Source organism: Eucyclogobius newberryi, unplaced genomic scaffold (assembly GCF_026437365.1).
Source record: "Eucyclogobius newberryi isolate DKJ021-1_F unplaced genomic scaffold, fEucNew1.0.hap1 SCAF_14, whole genome shotgun sequence".
Taxonomy (NCBI): domain Eukaryota; kingdom Metazoa; phylum Chordata; class Actinopteri; order Gobiiformes; family Gobiidae; genus Eucyclogobius; species Eucyclogobius newberryi.
The window spans coordinates 12,103,079-12,127,880 of NW_027315768.1; the positions used below are offsets into that span (position 1 = coordinate 12,103,079).

The 24,802-nt window shown below is 42.1% G+C and overlaps 1 protein-coding gene across 2 annotated transcripts in view; it reads right to left on the minus strand.

Annotated features, from left to right (window-relative positions):
- gli2a (GLI family zinc finger 2a) overlaps positions 1-24,802 on the minus strand; it is a 95,699-nt gene that overhangs the window by 51,881 nt on the left and 19,016 nt on the right. For both annotated transcript variants that reach the window (XM_072444301.1, XM_072444302.1), the window contains exon 2: positions 24,442-24,582. In XM_072444301.1, the coding sequence (XP_072300402.1) occupies positions 24,442-24,556 (115 nt within the window). In that variant the 5' untranslated portion in view covers positions 24,557-24,582. The remainder of the gene's footprint in view (positions 1-24,441; positions 24,583-24,802) is intronic.

Consider the following 24,802-nt stretch of genomic DNA (forward strand, 5'->3'; position numbering starts at 1 on the left):
CGTTAAAAAAAAAAAAAAAAAAAAAAACTAGCTTCAGTTGTTAGCATCTTTAAATCTCATTTGATATAACATTACACTAACTTGAGCTCTCAGGGTAAAATCAGTGTTTTTGTAAAGTCAGCATGCACCAATTTGGGAATTTGGGAGTTTTTAATTGGTCAATACCTTTGCTTACATGGATTATGAGCGTGCTGTCGTCTGCCTTGTGTGCTCTGTTAATGTGAAATTTACTTAGGCAGACTGTTTTATATTGTTGAAGTGTGTTACTAACATAATAAAAATAAAATAAACCTGCATTTGGAATAGCGTGTGACCACAGTGTGTGCACTAAACTAATCCACAGTATATTAGCTCCAGGTTTAGCGAGAAGACGTAGCTTCCTTGAGGCCGTAGCATCACTTGGAGATGGCGACAGTGGGATTAGGGGCTTACAACAGAGTGCACTACCACCACCATCTCTGAAAGGAAGTCTTAACGGACTGGCACCCGGCTTCTCACGGCCCCTGGGGAGGGAAAGACGATACCTGTTTTATTGATAGGGGGATTGTGGGCGCAAGGTAAGTGGATTAAAGCACGGCTCTATAGAATAACACAGGGAGGTAGAGGAGGAAGTCGGTCGGGCTCTGCAGTGAACTTGGATAAGTGTGCGGCGATGTGCACTTCAAACAGTCAGTCCTGGAGATGTGGAAACGAGCTGGTTTTACAAAGTTGTGAACTTTAAAAGGAGTAGTAAGAATTTTGTAGTTCTTTAAAAAACAGATGTTGACATTTAGGTAACGTAAAAAATGCGTGGCTCAATAAAGAATTAGAAGCCAGTTCTAATTACATTTTGGCAACTTTAGGCCTATGGCAAGAATTGGCTTTGGGAGGGTTTTTTCAGACATTTTCACAAGATTTAGGGATCCAATTTAACACAGAATGTCCAGTTCTAATATTGTGTTATAGCATTAAATCACTCACTTTAAAAAAATACAAAAATGTATGATCTATTTCATGTAGAAATTCTTGAAATTCTCCTGTATAGCAGTAACCTATAGGTAGTAACAAGACCTTCTACGTAGAACTATTTGACCCTGACTGGCAACTTGAGCAACATTTGGGGCTTGCCTATATTTCTACTATCCAATTACTTGAGTATAAATCACTTCTCCACCATGATGTAGTAGCATATTAATTCAAGTTGGTGAAAAGCTCTTATCTTGACAGGAATACAACTATTGCGCTGTGTTTTGCTAGCGGCTAACCGTTTCCTACCACTGGGAATGCACTGGGCAGTAACTTTATGGGAGTTCGACATTGAAAACAGCTGGCTTGTTTCCAAAAGCAGCAAGACTGATGAGAAGAGACAAGTCTAACACAAAACTCAAATTATTGGCTGTAAAAGTGAAACAGCAAGCTGGAAGTCGCTAAAAGGACTTGTCGGAGAAGCTATACTGAGCAATAAAGACTAATAATTCATCAGTGTTTTAAGCTTTGATCAAATCTGTATTTATATCTGGTTGCCATGGCTCCCCCATCCGTTCTTATCGCTAACGGGATGTGATTCCTGTCCCGGCCTGTTTACAGATCCTACATAGACCCAGCTGGCTGCACTTCACCACCATCAGTCTCTGTCAGATCTACAAGACGGCCTCGGACAATCAAACGCCACAACAGCACAGCCCACCGCCGCCATGACGATCCATCACCGTGGAAACACCAGGCGGATAATTGTTCCACGGGCCGAGCGCGAGGAAGACTCGACCTCACCCGGATCAGCCATTGGTTGCTGGTACTTAGGGGCGTTAAGGGTAAAATGGGCGTCCAGGGAGAGAAGTGAGGTGGGATGGAGGGAAAGTAATGATCTGGATGTGTGGGATGGACAAGGGACTTTAGGGGATCAGAAGATGCAATATCCAGGTTTATGGTATGTATGTCAAAGCAAAGACAATATTTTTTGACATGTGATACTTTGCAAAGTAATCATTTTAATCATCTTTACTTGTTTCCCACAAGGTTTCGTGAAGTTCAATTGAAACATGACTAACATTAAGTAAATTTGGAGCAAAAAAAACATTGGAATTTTGAAGTTAAAATGCATTTATATATTTTTGACGATATAATTACAATTTTTCAAAAGATATAATATTTAGTATCACAAAAGTTTAATCATCAGACTCATGTATTCTCAATTTACCAACCAATATAGATGAATCCTACAACTTATTATCAATATGGCACTTAGGTACTCACATAGGCCTTCTATGTATTTGTTATTTCAATAAAAGTTTAAAAACTACTGAAATGTGCGCAGCATGGATGTGCGGTGAAAGTTTCTCCCAGGTTTGTGTGGTGTTTGTGTGGTGTTTGTGTGGTGTTTGTGTGGTGTTTGTGTGTTGTTTGTGTGGTGTTTGTGTGGTGTTTGTGTGTTGTTTGTGTGGTGTTTGTGTGTTGTTTGTGTGGTGTTTGTGTGGTGTTTGTGTGGTGTTTGTGTGGTGTTTGTGTGTTGTTTGTGTGGTGTTAGTGTGGTGTTTGTGTGGTGTTTGTGTGGTGTTTGTGGTTTGTCGGGCCGCGCCTCTGAGTGGGCCTCTCTGAAGACTGATGGGCTGTCGGGATAATCAGCCCACAGCTCACTCCACTGATTTATCGCCGGGCCGCACCGGAGCACAGGTGTACTCCTGATCGCCTAATTAATACAGCCTCGGTGTAATTGGAGAGGTGTTGTCGGGACAAAATGGTGGCCAATTTAGCCCAGACGTGTGAGGAAAAGAGTTGTGACGAACCTGGTTTTAGCGAGGAAAATGTTTCTTTTTTGTCTTGGTTTAAGTCGTGTTCACTCTTTCTTGTAGCTAACTATTCCTTTTCCTACAATTGTTAAAAGATGGTGCTCCTCTGTGTTTTTAAAATCCCTAAGTGTTCAGAGCCAAATTGCCTTTAATACAAAGCAGATATTGGTAATGGCTGGCAGCTGTTGTTTTAAGCCTTATTTAAACGACTTCGCTCCACTCCATGCACGTTCTGCTGGCAACAATGACATTTTGTACATTATTCTGAGTAATACGACATTAAAATGAGCCTGCAAAATGAATAGGACCTTTAGCTAATGCCCATTCTCTGCAGTGTGCCATTCACCTGCCCATAAATTGTACTTTTTGAACTTAATCAATCAGTTGGGCATTTCCAAGAGCAAACACGGCAATCGAGCCAAGTCACTCCGAGCGGCGGGAACTCAATAAGGCCCCTCAGTCTCCCAAGTGACCTTTGGCCTTCCCCAGACACAGCTGACGGCGAAGCTGCCAGTGCGACACAAAGAGCGTCCTCATTGGCCTGATGACGGCATGCTCGCTTGCAAGCTCAGCGCCGCAATTAGCGCCTTTTTTAAAAACCAGACGAGAAGAAAAAGAGGAAATACCCTAAACAGTGCACAATGTGTGGAAGAGGCAGGAGAAGGAGGCAGTGCACATCAATCTAAGGAGGGGTGGAGCGGGGCGGGGGGTCAGGACCGGGTGAGGTGCCCCCCGGGGAGACCGAGGAGGCTGGGGAGGATCAGCCGGGACATACCCCATGGCCTGGCCTTCATCAAACCATCATGAGGACTAGTATGCTGGAATTTCACAAAACTTTCTTTTTTCCGATAAGAACAGCCAGAACAGATAAAGGAAGTAACAGGAAGTGTTTACATATCTACAGGTATATTCATGTATCTCACTGCCATATTGAGGTTATTTGACTGAGATAAAAGCATATAAAAACCTTTACCTTGACCATTAGTTGTTCTAAAAGTTCTTCTCTGCAAACCAAAATAGAATATAGAATATGCATTACAAAGCCTGCATCAGCGTTCCTGTTTCTTTATACGGCAATTTTGCAATACCCATTTTTGAAAACAGACCACATTCTTTTACCAAATGCATCATAATGGTTAAGAACTCACGTCTGTACAGTATGTTTTCTAATCTCCCCTGAACGCGACGTAGGCCAACAGTTTACTCTCGGTGGCAGCTGCACTTAAGGTGGACTCACTTCCCTTCAGGACAAATTTAACCCAAACCCACTCCACTCTCGCTGGCGTTCACAACACAGCCCAGCATCTCGAGTTCCCTGACCCTTCTGCTGGGGTCATCTAAACTGATAAGATAAAAACGTTAAGTCAGTTCTGTTTATACACACGTACAAAGGCGTCCCGTCCTGGCCTCCCTCTCTCAGGGCAGGATCCAGCGTAGAAAGCATCTCGCGGGGGGAATTTGTTTTAAAAGCACTAACAAGAAACAGCTGTGAAATGGGTCAGAGGGCCCCAACGCCGCTGCAGCGGTTCTCAGGTCATTTTTTTGGTCTTCAATAGTTTTTCCGATGATTTCAGATAAAGAGGCCTTTTTGCTTTTTGTCAAATGACCCTCATTTCAGGTCCGGGGAGAGGTTGGGAGTTGATGGCAGGCTATTTTGTGTCATTGTAAGAAGAAAAAAAGAGGCTGCTTGGAGTAAAACAGCTTACACTCTTTCTTTATCTGTAGATTGGTTTAAAAAGTAAGTATTTACACAACAGAAAGTCCATATTAAGACATACAAGGCGTAGAATTTAGAGCTGTCAAACGAAGATAGTAGAAATAGCTTGGAATCTAAAACATGATATGTGCAGGTCATTGAAAAGCTTTCTCAGTGCGTTCCAAAGAGTATTTACACGCTCGATTCTTAAAACAACAGAACACGATAACCTGCAGTTACGTGTGAGGAGCTAGAGAGAAACACGCTTTCTGACGCAACCAAAGAGAATTCTCCACGTTACGAAAGAGGAAGAAGTGAAGATGCACCAAAGGAAACAGGAAATGAGGAGGGGGCTGGAGGTCAACCATGGGGTTACACAATTCTACCAAAGTAAGTAACAGTAGCATTTAGCCCACTTTTGATTTTAAGTTCTGTTGGTTTCAACTACAATGGTAAAAACTACATAAACCCTTTTTAAATCTTTTCAATTACAAGAAAAGTTGTAGTCAAAAATACAATTAATTATACTCTGTCCATGATATTTGTGCACATTCTGCCCCTCAAACCTACTTATCTAATATACGAAGGCTTTGAAAAGTGTCATAAAACTTTTACTACAGGTTAATTAATTGAATCAGGCAATATAGATAGAAATAACCGTTTGAAATACTCGTGATGTCACCTATGAACCAAACCACTGTGACTATGATGGAGCAGCCCTACAATAACGCCAACACAATGTCTCAATACAGTTGCAACATAGATATCATTTGTCTGTAGTGTCCATGGTAGTAAAGGCTGTCGAGAGTCCTACGAGGGTAAGCAGCCTTAGTATTTGTTCTAGTTGTACACAAGCCGTGTCTCCAGCGTATATCTCCATTGTGTAAGACCTGGTGGTGAAGGCGGCCATGACAGCTGACAGAGGAGCAGCTGAGGGCTCCGGAGACTGCAGAAATCGGCCAGGACATTACTCAGCAACAACAAACAACAGGCCTCAAGATAAAGGAATCATTTGTCACTGCGCGGCCGCTGACAGACGCAACGCATTGTGTGATAAAATTAGCCAGCGGGCCGCTTCCCCCGCGTGACACCCGACGGGAGAGTCACCTCGAGGGGAGGCCTGGTGGGAACAGCAACCAGATCTGACTGGCACTTTTATGGATATCGGCAGGAAGAGGCGCTTCATCATTAGGAAGTAACTTTGATAGCAGAACTTTTGGTCTCTTGGGGTCTAGGTTTACTGAGCATTGTAACCATGTTTTCAAGTGGGGTGAGGTGGGCTTTGACCTTTTAGTGGTATTGTGAATAAATCATACAACTTTAGCAACTAAGAATTTAGTTTTCTGAACACCAGTCACACTCGGGTGTCTGGTGAGTGTGCTGGCCATGCAAGAACCGGGATGTTTTCAGTGTCCAGCGTGTACAGATCCTTCAACATGGGCCGTGCTTCATCATGCTGCAACTCGGCTGCCATTTCCACCAGATATGACCTCCCGAGACTCTCAATAAAGCTTAACATTTCAGAGTAGTCTATTATTGTGGCCAGCGTAAGACACACTTTATGCCGTTTCATCATCATCTTGATACACACACGTGAGGTGGGATGGATTATTAATATGAATTGCTCAGTAAAACAAATATGTGTGAACAATACTTAGATATACGTCTTTTGTGTATAAAGAAAAAGTTTCATATCTTTGAGTTCACCTCATGACATATGAGAGGAAATACTTGTGTCGCATTTATATTTTTGTTCAGCGTAGAATATCAACTTACACAAAAAAACACACCAAACCACAACAACCTCCACCTCCACCACACATTTCACCTGTCACATTAGAATCAGTGTGAGTGTGAGTTCTCAATACGTTTTGGGTCATTTCATATTCCCAGCTTCAGCCACACACTCAACAGTAGCAGCCATTGTTGAATCCGTTTTACCCCAGATGCACTCAAAAGGCTACTTACCTTTTATTAACTTTGGAAGGTGTTTTCATATATGTGGTTTCCCTTTCCTTACAGGAGTGTTTTTCTTCTACTATTTTAAGCCTTGTGTCCATTTTGTTCCATTATATTTTACATAGGCACTTAGTCCATTGAGATTTGGGGTGTTTTGAAGACTAACCATGACAATTCTTCACTTTCAGGTTCACATAAGGTCTGTGAGGGCACAAGCTACAAAACTAAATACATGTACCCGGTATGTATTGTTCAGCATTGGCCTAAATGACATGTTCTGAAGCGGCATCAGGTTTGCATCAGTTCAAAACAGGTATTTACAATGACACAATGGAGAACTTGAACACGTCGCTTAAGAACGCAAGTTGTGATTAGGACTAAAAACTCTGCTGGTCTCTGAAACATGAAACTGGTTCGCTGATTGCAGAGATTTGGACCTCTTTCCCGAAAAAGACATGATGGCAAAAGTGATTTGAAGCGAGTACATACGTTTTGATGTGACTGACGTTTCAATCTGACATGTGTATCCACCTAAAAGTATTGCATTCTTTGCCCAATAACACACGACACATACACCATTCTTGTTGGCTGTCACGCTTCTTTCTAAATATGATGAAAATAAACTATGTGAATGCATTATGGTAGGAAAAAGGGGTTGAGACGTGAGCATGTAATCAAAATAATTAGGGCTGCAAAGATCATGACTAGTCAACTATTAAAACAGTACTAAAAAACTATATTTTGATCATCATAATAGTTTTTTCTGGACTATAAAGACTAAAATGCATGCATAAAGGTGTTTCCGAATGGCTAACTGTTTGGGAATCCATTATATGATAGTTTTAAGTAGATATGGGTGTTCATAAAGTAGCTTTGGGCTGAAACTCCAAAAATGATGTAATAACTCTTTGAACGACGGCCTAAATCAACTGCGTATTCAGGCACTACAATCTTTTCTCTTTCTTCTAAATTCCTATCTTTAAGGTAGCTCTCTCAGCTGGTTTTCCAAATCACGACTACTGTAATCTTGCTGCATCATTGTATATATAATTACCTCCATTCTGAATTCTCATTTCGAGGTCTTACTGTACATAGAAGCTGCGTGTTTGTTGACCCTTGTTGAAGAGCCCTGCGTTCAGGCCTGTCATCGGGGCCTGGTCTAGACTGAATGACTGCCAGAGCGTTTCCATCAACACGCTAAATGAAACATTTGGGGAACAAATTGAAGAGACTGTCAGTTAAGCATTTCTTAGTCGGCGATAAGAGTGGGGATTTCATCGAACCCTGATGTTTTTGGGGGGGAGGCTAAAATAAGACATCTGAAAGTGAGCTAGCCGGTCCCATATGCTATCTGCACTCTCTGCGATGGCTCCGTCAGGCTGCGACATAGTGAAGCAATTAGGAGGTGGAACCGGTCCAAGCTCATGGCTCCACGGCAAATCCAAGTTAAAGTCTTTGTACAAGGAACGAAAATTGACTTCACGGTTTGTTCCGTCGAGTAAAAACGCCAAAGTCTCCCGTAGAGGAATCCCCAGCGGACGATTTTATACTAAACAAACAGGATTATTCATTTTGGATCTGATTTGGAGCAGCGCAACAAACAACATCTGGATTTGAATTCTCTGACTCTAGGCGTTGTTTTTTTAAGGTCTTGATTAGAAAGCCGTTCCCTTCAAAGCTGTAATCTTAAAGAGCGTACACCGAAGGTTTTAACCATCCCCGCCTAGCTCTTCATAATGACCCACATGTGGCACAGTCGAGATCTTCATCAACAGATCCATTCTCATTCTATGGGCTCACATTCGTTTAGCATCGGCTCAAAAGGTACTGGCGTGACCTTATACTTGACAAAAATATATGTAATGGTTCGACTATACAAATAATCCACATATTTGATTTGGGAACTTGCACTGCCGTTAATTCCAGTCTATATTTTAGTCAGACTTGCTGCTCCATTTCCCAGTTGCATTGTCCTTGTAACCGCTGCTTTGCCAATGCACAGATTAGCCTACGTAGAGCCATATGTGCATACCGCCAGACAGGAGGGGAGCCTGTGAGTAGGCCATTTCTCCCCTACAAAGCCTCTATTTAAAGAAAAGCAGTAGGCATTCGGCCCTATAGTGAAAAAGGCCTCTGTTTCTCCAGCGATAGGCCAGTCACGGCTATCCGATCTGCCCCTGCCGGACCGCCACATGTCAGCTTCTATTAGCTCCAGCGGTTGGCTCTGCTTACATGTGGTACCCATCACCCTGGACCGTGAACCAGCGGACCCCGGGGACAGCGGCTCCTCTCAGGCCCGGGATCACTTGGGGTTATATGTGCCGTGTTATGACAGGCTAATGGCGCAGGTAACTGTGTGGTACTGAGGGAAAAACAGAGGTAGAATTATGTCCAGCGTAGAAATGTGTTGTGGTAGTCATGTAATTTAGTTGGACTAGGCTGAGATGTTTGAGTTGTATTTTGAAAATGCATGTACAAGGTTGATTGAGTGTAAAATGTAAAGTGGAGTTCAGTAGAATGCAGGTAGTGTTAAATCTACTCGTTTAGCCATTTACTCGTTAATTGTCATTAAATGTTAGGGTTGGTATTTGGCCATATGCTGTAAAACCAACAGGTAGCATTTTATAATAACTACACCTTAATTTGCCTTCATAAAGCGTGGACAAATAGTTTATTAATAATTATTAGAAATGATTTATTTAAAGCATTAGGGGTAGGAGTAAGGATATTTATTAAGTTGTCTGAATCATTCTTATTCATTATTTGTTCATGCTTTATTAAGGCAATTAAATGTGTAGTTACTAAAAACAGAACAATGTTCTGTGTCAAGCTTTTATAAAAAATATATAAAATATAAAAAGCAATGATGTGACCTTCATATATTTGTACTTGAATAATACAAGGGTTACCCTGGCTGGTCTTTCAAGCAAGATTAACAATGACATGTGCAGCAGACAAAGTGCATGACTGCATGAAAAACAGCCCTCTGTGATTCAGACTCCAATGTTAAATAAACTTAAATAAATACACGCTAGCACAGCGGGATGCCTGTGCTGTTAAATGTTTTAATGAGAGCATATGACTCAGAAAAATAATAAAACATACCATGCAGCGTTGCCTCCCGGAGCCAAATTTTATAATTAATCCTCTAGTAAGTTATTCAGGCCTGTAAAACGTCAATCCCGACTGTCAGCAGTATTCTTTTTAATATGGAACTTTTTTTCTTCTTCTCTAAGACGTTTTTCACACATTTTTCCAAGTCTTAAATGTGGCACTGTATCAAGTTACCAATGAACAACTTCTTTATAGTTACACTGTAACCATGAATGGAAAACACTGCAGTACGTCAGCGAGCATATTCGTAAGACTAAATGTGGCCTGAAAATGAAATGTTCTATTATGATGACTTCAACTGCCCCTTTGTCAGGCGCGTTCAGGGGCAATTACAATGTCTAGGTCTATGACAAGCTGCGCAAGCTAACTAAACAGCACGCGGCTAACACAAGGGCCATTTCACAAAACAAGCACGCTAGTGTTGGGCTAACGTGCACCTGCAAAAACAGCCTTAGTCCATGTTCCGACAATACAACAACAAATGAAGCAAACTTCCAGTGGTGGCAGAAGTTTGTAGGCTAATATTATAGTTGTACATTATAGTTGCATTATGTAACCCAATTATAACAAAAAATAAGTATTGAATTGCTATTTGAGTGAAGGCTAAGCTAGGCTACTTCTTAAAATTGTTCTTATCCAGTAAAGACAAGACAACTATAGAAACTACACGCAATAATAGGCCTGTCCTAGTACCAAGAAGGCCTGAACCACAATATGACTAAAAATGTTACTCCAGTCCAAACAGAATAGCTAATTACAGTAAGTATGTCAGAAAGAAGACATAATTTCCAAAAACTTTCTAGAATCAAAAAGTATCAAAACTCTTGCCTTGTATGTAGGAGATGACATTGCCAGCCTTTTTTTTACCCACAAATAAACAAATGACCCACCATTACACTTAGCGCACTTGTCATTTAGCTAAACTGTATTTTAAAAGACCTCCATCCGTCAAAACTTTGCTTCAGCCTGAATAAACAAGCTAACGACCTGTTGATAGATCGCTTCGCTGTATCCATATATTTGGCCGTACATACAGCACGGAACATGTATAAACTGGGTCAATATTTGCTCATGTCTGTCGTTACGGCGAGCTGCGCTAACGTATCCCGTCTGCTTGTTAATTACCTGAGCTAGCATGATACATTTTGGCATTCGGTGTTGGCGGGGGATTTTAAAATGATGGCCGGTGTGTAAAGGTGAGTGAAGGAGACTTTGCCAATACAACCCCCCCATCTCCGTTATATGTAATGCTTCACGTCCAGACGCCTGTAAGTCTCCTCCAGTGAAGCTAGTCTGGCCTAAAGGAAGGAAATATTAGCTGCAATGGACGACTAATTGGCAAGTGGCCAGACACCCTGCAAGTGCTAATGAACAAGTAAAATAGCCACGTTAAGTGAGTGGGTGAAACCAGAGCTCGCTGCAGCACTTTGAACATGTGGAGTGTGGAGCGGGGCTAGCGATTATTTCTTTGATAAATTGATTAGTTTAGAACGCAAAAGGCCAGTGAATTTGAGACTTTTACTGTAGTTTACCCAGATAAAGCTGAAATTGATCCGTTTGAGGACGTCCTGCTGGAGAATGTTTACAGACAAAAGGGTGTTTTCATAAAAGACACAATATGTACACATTTCCTGTGTCATTTACGCGGGATTCCTGCTCTGTCTGAATAATAAAACCTCCTCTCTCAGTTCATGGCATCTGTGTATAACCAGCTAACCATTATTTACTGACACTATTTCATAATCGATTCACTTGTTGCAGCCCTAAACATGAAAACAAGGAGTGATAAGCAAAACAGAAAGTGAAACTAATTTTAAACTCTCTTTTTTAATGCATTTTAACTACTTAATATGATGGGAATGTTTAATTGAAATAAGTGAGCACTGTAATAAAATGTGTTAAAACTACGCTGTTTTCAGTCGCCATGGAAACACCACATAAACTTTGACAGACTTGGCAGCAGTGAAGTGGGGTCCTAAACTCTCCAGGGCTCTCTGTGTGCGCTGGCCCTCTGTCCGGGGCTTAGGCCTACTTCCTCCCCTATAATTAAGGGGCTATCCCCCAGCACAATGGAGAAATTAAACAGTAAAACCTTGCGGGGCAAATTACTGCTTTTCCTTAGAGTTAGAGGAAGCGTCTTGATATGTAAACAATACCCCCTCTTCTACCGAGTACCCTCAACCACTAGCCCCCTCCCGCTTTGTTCTGTGGGAATTTCAGACGGGCCCACGTTTGCTCTAAGACCACAACTGCTGAATAAAGAGGATTTACAGCACCTTGAGCACTTAAGCAGTTTGAACCTGGGCTGTCAGAGCTCGGGGAATGTGGGCTGCGCTTGTCCGACATGCTTACTGCAAAAGATGCACTGACATTAGCTAAACTGTCACAACAACTTCAAAACACTACAATCAGACGTCAGGTCGTCAAGGTCAAGAAGTCAAAACAGCAGTCTTGGCTGATGTAATGAGGAGGATGCTAAAGTACAAATACTCTTTTAAACATTTCCCAAGGCCTGCAAGAGGTTCGTTTTGATCCTTGAAATACAATGTAAGGTAAAATAACAGCTTGCGTTACAATCTGGGGTTTTAATTCGAACCGTTTACTCCAATCATTCATGGCCAATTTAGCTTCCACACTTGATCCATACGTTAATGTTGATATACAGTTTGCCTCAGAGTTTAGCCGAGAAACCCAAAGCATGACGACGCTGGTCAAGGTGTTGGCCATTTAGACACGCCTGGCCAGACTTGAACATGTCTGTATCTGCTGCTGTCAGGGGTTGACCCGGCTGCACGCTCTTTGAAGCCCGAGCCAGGAATTCTCCGGCTTAGCTCACACGGTTAAGGGGAAATCACCTGGCAAACAAAACACGGCGGGCTTACACGCTAGGCTAACGTACACTAGCTTTCATTCATCATCCACTTTTCATTTATGAAACCAACGCCTTGCTAAGATAAGGAGGTGACCCTTCACACAGATATGGTTCATAGCATAGCATTTGTGTGTCGGGCCAATTCTTTTTACTACTACTACTATTATAGTATTTGTGTTGGTGTAATACATTCTGACAGCTTTTGACATTGATAAATAGCCTAATAGGTTAAATTTTGGACTTGCAACTAGCATCGTTTACCTAAATAAACTTGTAGTACTATTTTATTGGACTAAAGTTGATGATAACGCTTTGGAATCAACATCTTTTACATCAGGCATGTCCAAACTACGGCCCGGGGGCCAAATGAGGCCCTCAGACCAATTTTAGTTGGCCCTCTGGCTTGGTCCAAACAACAAAAAGTAGTACTTTTACTGTAAAATTGGAACGATTTAAGCATTTTGATGTCACACCAACCTAATAATGAATGTTCCAAGTCTTATTAATGTGTGACGGCTCATGTCAAATGCAACATTTTAAATAATTCACTTTGTAATTCAACAAACTCAATATTGTCAGGTTGTTTGTGGCCCTCTGCCGTATATGTTTCAAAATGTGGCCCTTAGTGAAAAAAGTTTGGACACCCCTGTGTTACATAATGAAAGTACTATTCTATTTGACTTAAACTGCCAACAGTTCATTTTTACTGAAACAACCAGACCAAGTATCAGTAGCAGGCAAGTAGTAATAGAATAATGGTACAGTATTTAGTAGTCGCAGTAGCTCTCATTGTAGTAGTAGAAGTACGAGCAGTATAAAGTATTGTCTCTATTCGACACAATTCATCACACTACGTCAAACTTGACATTTTTCACCCGGAACAGGTACATCATGCCTACACTATTGTCTTCCTTGTGAGAAAGCGCTTTGGGACCACTCAAATATTAGTTCCGCCGCGCTGTAATCACTGAAAAGCCGGTCGTAGGGCCCCTGTACGGTTGTCACGGTTCCTTGCAAAAAAGAAGCAAACAAAATGCTGCCATATGGAAAACTGATTTGTAATGTCATTCATCATACAGCTGCAAGAAATGTGCCAGGAGAAGCAGGAATAAAGGCAGGCTCTCTGTAACAGCTGGGTGCGAGAGCATGATTGAGTGGTATCCCTTGCTGAGGTTGGCAGGGAACTTTTTTCTTTTCCTCTGGTAAAAAAGAATGTCCCGGTTGGTTTCAAAAAACAGGATGTCTGAGGAGCTTGGATTTCTTCAAAGTAACCCAAACATGAAATATATGCGTTGAACAGGGCTTGATCCAAATTCTTTTTTTGGCGTTGAATGTCGCCTGAATCGAGACACTGGACTAACAACTTTGGAAAATGATGGTTGTTATATTTAAAAAGTGATTTGAACAACTGAATCATAACAGTTTAGTTTGTACTGGATTGCAATTTGTCAGAGTGGTAATCTCTCCTTGCCGAAATGTAACAAGTTGCAAATGACTAATAAAGGGATTAACATGTCCTAGTCGACTAAAAGATTGTAATGCAAAAAGTCTCAAAACTCTTCAATATCTCGATGATCAGACCGAGATCTGCCCAAAGTGCTCTGACAAGACCACAAGACCACAAGGAGTTGAAAGAATTACAAAAACATTACAGAAAGCCACGAGTAAAGACTGTATTTATCTGTAAAACGACAGATTAAACTCAAAATTCACTCCCAAATCTCGACATAACTCTTAACATGTCTTCTCTTTCCTGGTCTGGCCCATATAAATCTTTATATTACTAATAAAGTAATAGTTGGCTGATAAAAATGCTAAACGACTTAAGGCCTATTGCCCTAAAAGGGATTTGAAAATGAATAGTTATCATCGTATATTTCAATATTAAGTGTAAAAATGAGCATCATCTCAGCCTGTTCCATGATTACACTATGCTAAACAAATGGTGCAATGCTCACTTGGCCTGGAGCATAAATCACATTCTTTTTCTAAGTCTGGTCTTTGTGACTTTGACTTGGCAGCACAAAAGTAAGGTGTGTTGTGTCTCGGCCTGTGGAGCAGACTAAGCCCCTGGACAAAGAATGGCTGCGCAATTAATGCTTGCTGTAATTGTAAGAATGCAACAAGAGGAAATTGATTTTCTTTTCTCTCTTTTTTTTTGCCATGAGTGGAATTCGTCCTGAGGGAACCGCTGCTTCTTGTGATTACAGGTCTAACGTTTCACCGTTGCTGATCTCCAAGTCTCCGTCTCTGTTAGCATTTAGCAATTAGCCTAATCACAGAAGGAGGAGCCCTGGAGCATAGGCCTATACATGACACCTGATGTGCAGAAGGCGAGCTAACAATTTGAAACATACTCAGAGTTTGTTCAGCAAAGGAGGTGAAAAAACTAAACCTACTTGATATTTCTGGTGCAATGAGAAAGACCCAAGACGTCTCTATTGGCCTCAAACAAACATACACGTCCATATCATAGACAACTCAAGTAACTGACAAGTAACTCTCGAGGCATTTCATTAGAGAGATTTCAGTATAAAACGTAGTGTTGTTACAGCTGCCTTTCTGGACCAGGATTTCTTGGACTAAAAAAGGATCTCAGCCAGGTGGGAAACCATGATATGTACCTGCAAAAAGGGTTGACCTCATAGAAAAGTGATCAAGAATACTTTTATTGCTCTTGGCCTTGATTTGGCGGAGCTAGCATTCTGTTATGCTGCTCCCACGGCTTGGAACACTTTTCAAACTGAAGTGTTCACAACATTGTGAGCTGTGACTTCCTTTCATGGGTTATTGCTCTATTTAAATGTATTTTCAAATGTTTAATTTTATTTGATATCCTCCAATGTTTTTGTTGTAGTTTTTCTAGTGCTGCAAATCCCCTTTAGCCCAGGTCACAAAGATTGAAACAAAGATTTGGATCTGAATGTGTTTTTTACCTGGCTAAATAAAGGTGAATACAATGTAAAATAAACACTTCAGCGCTGTAGCATGCAGGCCTCTGTCTAAACTGTGTGGAGGGATCTATTTGTTGATGTAGATGGTGTATATTGTGTGAGAAGCTGCAGACACGGCCTCCTCATCATGGGTGACTTCTATGGCTTTGCCCCGTGCTGCTCTGCGATTGATGCCTTTCCCTCCAGCGGCCCTTTCTTCCTCCCAGGACGGACCACAGCTGTGTCTAGAGGGGGGTGAGGCCAATGGAGGGAGAACCGGAAGAGCCCGACCGCAAACTGTCCGCCTGCAGACCAACTCGACCGTAGGAACCGCGGCCTGTTTACACAAGCGCCTCCCGCCCGTGTTTACAGCTAGCACACATTTTTGTTTTACCAGTCTAAACTTCTCCAACGTTTATTTTGGTTCACTTGAACTGTGAGTGTTAGGGCTAACATTAGCGCACCGAAAGTAGCTGAGCCAGGCAGACAATTTGGGTTAGGCCTGACTTGAGGTTAAACCAGGTCAGTGATGGGTAACATAAGTCAGACATGTTTATTGTCTTTTGGAGAAGGTTTGCTTTCTTATTTCTGGAGTTGGATGGAATTGTGGTTGTTAAAATGGATAATTGGTGATCATTTCAACCATCAGTTTCTTCATTATCCTTTAGCAATTTATCATTTACTCAATTGTACAACCGGTATATCAGTCGGATGTTGAGGCAGCACCAGGGCACAGCAGTTAGCGTTCTCGCCTCACAGCAAGACGGTCGCGGGTGGCGAAAACAAGTGGGACTTTCCTAGTTAAATAAAGTTAAATAAATAAATGACAGCACGTAAAACACACTACTGCACACACAACGATTCTTCCAACCAGTTCCACAGTGATCCTCGTTCTCACAAAGCTGAAAACGTGCGTACTACTATCGCAACAGCCGAGGTGTTAATTTAAACTTGACTTGGCACCTTATAGGCCCATTCCCATCCGCCTCGCAAACACAACGGGACAGGAAGTGGCCTCAGAAGCCGGAGCATGGATTACACCCCACACGCTGAGAAAGAGCTTTCTGTTTGAGAGAGGACGAAGGGGAAGTGCAGCGTCTCTGCGAAGGGGCGAGCAGGCTGCTTCTTAATCCCCTAAAGCATCCATACATTGCCTCCTCCTTCTCTTCTCGTCTCGTCTCTTCTCCCAGCGCTTGTAAACTGCCAGGAATGTAACGTGTTGTCTTTGGCCTGCGTGCGGAGGATTGCCTCTGGTGCGGAGGGAAATTTATATTTGCAGACAGTGCCCAAAGCAAACCACGCCGCCTTCGAGACTCTTTGAAGAACGGAAAAGAAGAAGAAGAGCGTTTTCTGGAAGGCCCTTTCAATGGTGTCTGATTTATGTCCACAGACCACATAAGAGGCGGGCGTATGGTTGTCCCGTCCGTTCATGCTTCATGCAAGAACACAGTCAGAACATGGGCCTTTGTGACTCCACGTTGAATAAACATTTCACTTTTGTTGGTCTTGTTGCATCTAGAAGGGCAGTTTCTGAAGCTTTCGAATGGGACTGGACTGTTTCTTCTTTTGGAATTCGTAAGAAAATACACATTGTGAAGAGGAGTTGGAGAAACAACTTCGCTTTTTTGTCGTGCGTAGCAAAGAAAAGGCTTGAATCGCACAAAAGCGAATGGAATTCTCTTTTTTAAAATACCACATGTCAACAATAAGAGTGAAAGATCATTTGTGCGTGGTATCCATGGTGATGTCCACGTCGTTTCTCTGCTTGGAACAACATTATTCCAGACTCTGACGCCTTCTTACCACAATGTCAAGTGGGAATCAAGAACATAATAATTCATTGAACGTTAGCAGTTGGAGCTACGATGAGCGTATCAAAGTCCATCCATCCATCCATTTTCTACCGCTTGTTCCCTTTCGGGGTCGCGGGTGACTGGAGCCTATCCCAGTGACTTCGGGCCTTAGGCGGGGTACATCCTGGACAGTGGCCAACTCGTCACAGGGCCAACACAGAGACATAGACATTACAGACAGTTCACGCTCACATTCATTCACTAGGGCCAATTTAGAGTCACCAATCTTACCTAACACATGCATGTCTTTGGACGGTGGGAGGAAGCCGGAGAACCCGGAGAGAACCCACGGTAACACGGGGAGAACATGCAGACTCCACCCAGAGAGATCATGTGATGTTGGTCTGGTCCGGGAATCGAACCCATGATCTCCTTCTTGGGAGGCAAGAGCGCTAACCGCCTTTGCCACCGTGCACCCCTCGTATCAAAGTCCATAAATTTAAATTCATTCCGGGACAGAAACTATATCCCCAAGTGCCCCCCCCCTCCCACGTGGATAAGGACAGTTCCTGGTTCCTGCTAGCGTTGTGCTATAGAGCCTGACAGTAAAACAAACAGTTTGGGCCCAGGTCAATAGGCCCTTACTGTAAGCTTGTTGCTCGCAGGTCTTCTCGAGTATCCGGAAAAGCATTATTGACGCGCTGTTAGAAAATATTACAGTAGATGACACCTGATAGAGCCCATTTCGTCTCAACTTTGGAACGTTCAAAGTGAAATCCATGGCATGTTTGGTGGTCTCGGGAGCCCAGGGAGGTGTTTCTTGGATGTGAAGTAAGACAATACACTGTTTCTTGAAATAGGGCAAATGACAGAAAGTTGCAAGAATTTGACAAGAGGCAAATATCAAGTGAACCGTCAGCAGAATGAATGTAGTGTTTGTAATATTTCATTCTATAATCAAAGTTCAGGAATATATTCTGTTTTTGCAAATGATTAAAATTGTTATATAATTCTGTTGGGAAATTGTACATTGTTAAAGTGCCTCTGACAGGTCGGATGACTCATTGAACTAAAATGCAGTTAAGATAAATATATTTTGAATTTTGCAAAACAATTATAATAATTTTATCGCAGAACAGCACATTTTTTACATTTATAATTTCACTTCCTGTTTATAATTGATGAGATCAAACAAGGAAATTGACCAGCAAACACTGGGCAAAAACTCATCTAATTTATTTGACAAATAAAATATATTAGAGTGACTTTATTTTGTTGAAATAATGTCTAGAATGTCCAAAAAGTTGTTTCTTTGTGTAAATTATGCATTAACATTGACCCTAGAGCAGGCATGTCCAAACTAGGGCCCGGGGGCCAAATGCGGCCCTCAAACCAATTTTTGTTGGCCCTCGAGCTTCCTGCTTTGTCGGCCCAAACAACAAAAAGTAGTACTTTTTACTGTGAAATTGGGAAAATTCAGGCATATTGATGTTATACAACCTAATATTAATATTCTAGGTCTAATTAAAGGTGTGGAGGCTCATCGCAATCACGTCAAATGCAAAATTTCGAAAGATTCACTTTGTCATTCATCAAATTCGACATTGATCAATGCGGCCCTTGGTGAAAAAAGTTTGGACACCTCTGCCCTAGAGTGATGTCACTTCCTGTCCTTTCCCACAGTTTTTTCAAAGTTTTCACCACAAATACCCACTTGATTGGTGTAAAACTATAATTTATATTTCCAACAGGTATAAATATACCAAATCATAAAAACCTGTCATGCACACTTTAAATTATACTAACGTTAATGACTGTTTATCTTTGACGACTTATGTTCTTTGAGGATTGGAGCTCGAGTCATTACTTAAGCCGTGATTAAAACGTTATTAGCCATTGTTTCGATAATCATTTTAACCCCAAACGCTCTCAATCAAACCCTTTCTTTTTTCCCTTCTGTTTTTCTGCATTGTCTCCTTCTGCTGTCCTGCTGAGTACAACACTCCAACCATCAGGGGAATGGATTCTCAGAGTCTTTCAAGTAAGAGTCCGGGGCAAAGAGTTAAACCCTAAAAAAAAAGGGGGCGGCCAAAGGAGGTCTTTGGCTTGAATGCGGTCAACCCTGCATAACCTAGGCCAATCCACCACCACCACCCCCTCTCTCACCACCACCGAACCCCCCCAATCTCCTCTTCCACATCCCACTCGGCTTGAAGGAACCACGGCGGCGTAAGAGCCTCATTTAGGCCCACAGAAAGAGAAAAGAAAGGCAAAGGAAATCTCTTTCTCAGGAAGATTAGTGGCTGTCCCTTTGGAGTAGGCCTTTGGATACGGGGAGGGTGATGGCGGTGGGTAGAGGGTAGTCTGTTTTTTATTTATTTTTTTTACTATTTTTCTACGGGACATTTTTCTCTGCTGGGGAAGGGGGCATGACCTGCTCCAAAGCACCCTCAAGAGAAAGGACCCAGTGGCCGGTGCGTAGACCCCTGTATAGGCTTTCAGACCCAGCCTTGACGGGGCATGATTAACACTCCCTTCTTATCTAGAGTCCCAGCAAGAGTAATTACAGTGGACTTTTCTACGCTATCTATCTACAGCCGTGGCTCTCAAGATGTGGGGCGGGGAGCGCTGATGGTACATGGCCCTATTCGGTCTGCTTCGGTTTAGTTTCTTCTATGAGTTGGTTCACACTATTGAGTTTAGAGCTGATTTGCCCTGGTTTGTTCCAGTTAGGGATGTCACCATATAAAGTGTTTATGTTGTGATTTTTGTGAGAATATGCATGATTTTACAATTATTCACATACAAAAGGTGTTGCTTTCATTCCCAATGTTTAATTGATCACTAATTTCTCAAGAGCGAATGAAAAAGTAATGATATTGGCACATAAACAGTTTTGGAGTATAGATTGGAACTGAAATTACTCACCGTTTCTGTCGACAATTCACACAATTATTACGTTTTAGTTCTTAGGGTTATATTTTGAGCTGAAAAAACACGATTATTGATGGACCAAAAAATCAAGCCCCAGTTTAATCCTAGTTTATAACAGATTTAGGCTGGTTTGAACTAGTTTCACCTGGTCTGGTGAACTTTTAAACCCAATTTAGTCCAAGTTCAGATAAAAGTATTTCATGGTTTAGTCTTTGTATCAACCAAGATTTGTGCTGGTTTTTGATTTTTCCTGCTTTATCTATCCTGGTTTAGCCTCCTAGTGCTGGTTTAGGTCTAGTTTAGGGATTTTTTTCATTGTATTTACTTAGTCTTTAGTATAATATAGTGTACTTACGTGAACACATTTTTTTTTAAACAAAACTTTGTGAAAACTTTGAGAATCCCAGATCTTGATACTGACAACTGTTCTTTTTTTCACTCCTTTCAAGCAGCTGAGTTGATTTAAAGCATAATCCAAAAGTTCTTTTCCTTAAGCGCAAAGCAAGCATGGCAAGTGTTGACAAAGGTGAGGGGGGATTCCTCACCGTGCCTCCTCTCAGATAAATCAAAGCGGCGCATGAATATCTGTGGACAATATGTTTCTCACGCTCAGCATCAGTCTCTGTCACGGACGTTCACAAACCGCGGACAGAACGCAAAAGAAAGATGGCCTCCTTAAAGTTAAATAATTAAGTCTGTCTGCTCCACTGGCCTAGTACGGTCAACACCCAAATTGAGCGATGACGGAAAAATACCGTAAACTTTCTTCTTTGAATAGACAGTAATAAGGACGGACTGTAAAAAAAAGAACTAAAACTACGACAGGACGCCCGGTCGTGTAAAAGTAAGTGTCGCTTTTTGACCGTTGAATTTACATAGCGGTTGTCGGCATGCGAGGAGTTGCATCCATCACGGGTTTGAAACGGCGAGATGTTTTACTACCCGAGTACGATGGGAGGGGGGGGAGGGGAAATATCTAGCTTATCTTGACACATGTTAGCCGACATGGTAAAGCACATGCCCGGCGCAGGCTCGTAAATCCTTGGTCCGGGAGTCTGGTTGCAAAAGGGCAAACACGATGGAAGGTTGTGGGTTGTGTTTTTTTTTTTCCAGCCTGGCTTTGAGACAGATGCAGACTGTCAGACAAAACGCCACCACCCATTTAAAACCATTAACAAGGCCGAGAGAATACGATCACATGACCAGGGGGGGGGGGACCTACCGTTTGCACCCGCACCGCGATGCGCCTTCCGCTATCCGCTTTCTCGAAAGTTCAAAAAGGCATGTGTTTTTTTTGGAACGAGGGGGGAAAACGTGATGGAGTCCGTGGCCAGCTGACACGTCGGATTAAGGCGGACAAGATGTTCCCAGGATGTTTCGGCTTAAGTTACACCATTGTCTTTTTACGGGTTTCTATGAACAACAAAGCGCTCGTTTCAAGGACTCGCTTTTTACGAGGCGTCCAACGTCTTGTACATCGACTTGAGTAACTATTCTGAATTTCAAACAGTTGTTATTTTATACGTTTAACTTTGGCTAGAGTCGTTTATAAATGAATCATCATGTATTCCTGATGAATTCCAGGCTGAAGTCATGATGAAGTCATGACTTCATCATGACTCCCCACCCGAGCTCTCCGATCCTCCTCCTCTCTCACCCTGACTGCACCAACATCCCGACTCAAAACTTTTGGCGACAGAGCATTCTCCCGAACAGCACCCCGACTCTGGAACTCCCTCCCCCAACCTGTCCGCCACTCTCCCTCACTCACAACATTCAAATCCCGCCTAAAAACATACCTCTTCACCCAAGCCTATGACCTCCCCTACCCCTAGCCTCCTCATCCCCCACCGCCCCTCCCGAGCTCTCCGATCCTCCTCCTCTCTCACCCTGACTGCACCAACATCCCGACTCAAAACTTTTGGCGACAGAGCATTCTCCCGAACAGCACCCCGACTCTGGAACTCCCTCCCCCAACCTGTCCGCCACTCTCCCTCACTCACAACATTCAAATCCCGCCTAAAAACATACCTCTTCACCCAAGCCTATGACCTCCCCTACCCCTAGCCTCCTCTACCCCGTTGCCTACTCTTCTACCCCCTGTTACATCCCCATCTTTTTCTCTCTACTTCTTCTGTCTTGTTCATTTTATCTGTATATTAATGTGTTCTGTACGTGTTGTCCCCCCTGTCTGTAAATACCCCCCCCTTTTTTTATTATGTTCAGCGTCTTTGGGTCACTGAAAAGCGCTATATATATTGTTTTTACACCAAATACTTACTTAATACTTTTTTACAAGAATTCAATACTCATTTTTTACCACTAGGGCTGTCACCAACATATATTTTGATAGTCGACTAGTCAAACGATTATTGCTATTGTACATTGAGACTTAAAAAAAATTAAGAATTAACCAAAATTAAAGTTGAAATATGCTTCTATTATAAGACAAAATGTGAATAAAGTGTATTATTGATGAAAATAAGAAATGGTTTATTCTTTTTTAACATTTTGATTTAAAAATGTTGCCGTTTTCATTATAAAAAAGTATTTTCTATGTGTTTTAGGGTCTGTACAGTCCAGAAAGCGATTACCATCGCAGTATCAATATACAATTACGATATTTTTTTATAGTCAACTCGTCCATTATTGGATTAATTGATGAAACCCAATTTACCAGTCCATCTGTATCTGTCAAGGCATTATTAAGTAAAGAATATTAGCATGTAACAACAAATACCAATGACTGCTGACATAACATAAAGGGATATAAGAAAAGCACAAAGCAAACACTGTGAAATACTAGTTTCCATAGCTTAACTTACTTTGTTTTTAGGACATTTCTGCTTAACAAACACTATTGTTCTGTATACTTTTGGTGACTCTACTTTCCAAGTTTGAAGACTAGAAGTGGCCTTTGCAGGACTTGGCATGATATATTCCAAAACAAATATCACCAAGATTTATTCAGGGACGCCCCACATTTCTGCATGCATACTAATGCACCAAGTCAAAGAAGGAATAATCTAAGAGAAAAACAAAGCCTGATCTTAAACTTAACGCCGTGCTTATGTCCTACTTTGGAGTCCCTTGGGTGGAATAGTGTCTTTCAATGGCAGGCCACCAAGCCCTTCATTAATCTCCAGCACCAGCCGAGTGTGCTCCTGTGGTGGACCGCGCACACGATGCCAGGCGGCGATCCGGAGGGGCCGCGGTGTCCACCAGTCGGTGTTAGTAATTCATAACCTCGTTAGAAGGAGTTTTCATCACACATTCACTTACAAAAACATGAGCTCTCATCTTTTAATTACAAGGCCTTTATGAAGCGCTCTCTCTCTCTCTCTCTCTCTCTCTCTGCTCACCCACTGCAACGCAAGGTTACCGTTACAGCCCCCAGCCAACAGGATGCACAATGGTCAGAAGTGTGTAAATGGATGAATTATGCAGATGGTGGCAAGTGCGATATTTTCTTCTTTTCTGGTTCGGAGGAACTTGTGAGCTCTTTGTAGTGCTGCCAGTCAGGGCAAAACACATACGTCCTACTTTCTCGCCCGCATCCCTAAACAATTAATACTCGCGGCTCCTCTTGTGGCAGGCCACCAAGCCCATCATTAAGCGCGAGCACTGCTAAAGCCACAATGTCAGATGACGTCTTGTTAGCATTTCAAAAGTGCGGCCCCCCCTCCCTCCGTCCTCTCTTCTCCCTCCCCACTCTTTCCGTGCGGCCTCTGATACACCGTGTCGTCCGCTGGCTTTTTTAGTAATTCATGAAATTTACACTCAGGAGGTGAGAACAAGGTCCTTCGGCCTCATTACAGCATTTTTTCATCAGCCATTCTCTGACATGTAAGAGCCCCCCACCTCAGGGCCTGACTCTTTTTATGTGCCACCCAGATCTGCATGTGTGGAGCCTGTCCATGGAGTCAACAGCACCAGTAAGAAAGAACCAATCGGGGGGATTCGACTGGGACTGCACACGGAATAGAGCTGCACTGTAAAATGTTTTTAAAATAATGTATATTTGAAGTCAATAGCTCACCTCAATGTATTAGAAATCTGAAGCATAATTTGATTGTAAATGTTTTTTTTTGTTTTGTTAAATTAACCCTAGTGTTAGTTACACCAAAGCTAAGTAGCCTTACGTGTACTGGTTCGGCAAAAATGCATGTGAAATATAGTTTTGAAGCAATAGAAACTAGACATGTATTATTAAACTCTATTAAGTAAATGCAAAATAAATTAAAAAAGAATATTCCATTGGTATATGTTTTACTTGAAAAGGCAAAGCTACTCAGCCCAAGAAGTAATTTAAATTTTCCTATATTATATCCGATTAGTTTAAATATATATCTAAACTGTGTTGACACCAGCGTACCTCTGCTGAGCGTGGTGGGCGATGGCTTCTTGGGGAGCTCGGAGAAGCTGCTTCCGTCCAGCGCTGAAGTCTTACACTCCTTCTTCTCCGTGGCAGTTGGAGCGGTGGTCTCCATGATGCCCGGCCGCTCTCTGGTGAAGCCTAGGAAAAGCCCAAAAGGAAAACGGTCATCAAGCTTTGTCATTTAGATGTTGATGTCGAGCTGGGTGCTGAAAACCTCCCATTTACTTATCTATGCAAAGGCACTAATGATCGTTCTGAATAATGACTAATGAGGGTTTTGTCATTTAAAGTCACTCTTACTTAGTGATTTTGCATTTTAGTAAATAAACGTAGCTTTTACATACTTTTTTCGTCCACA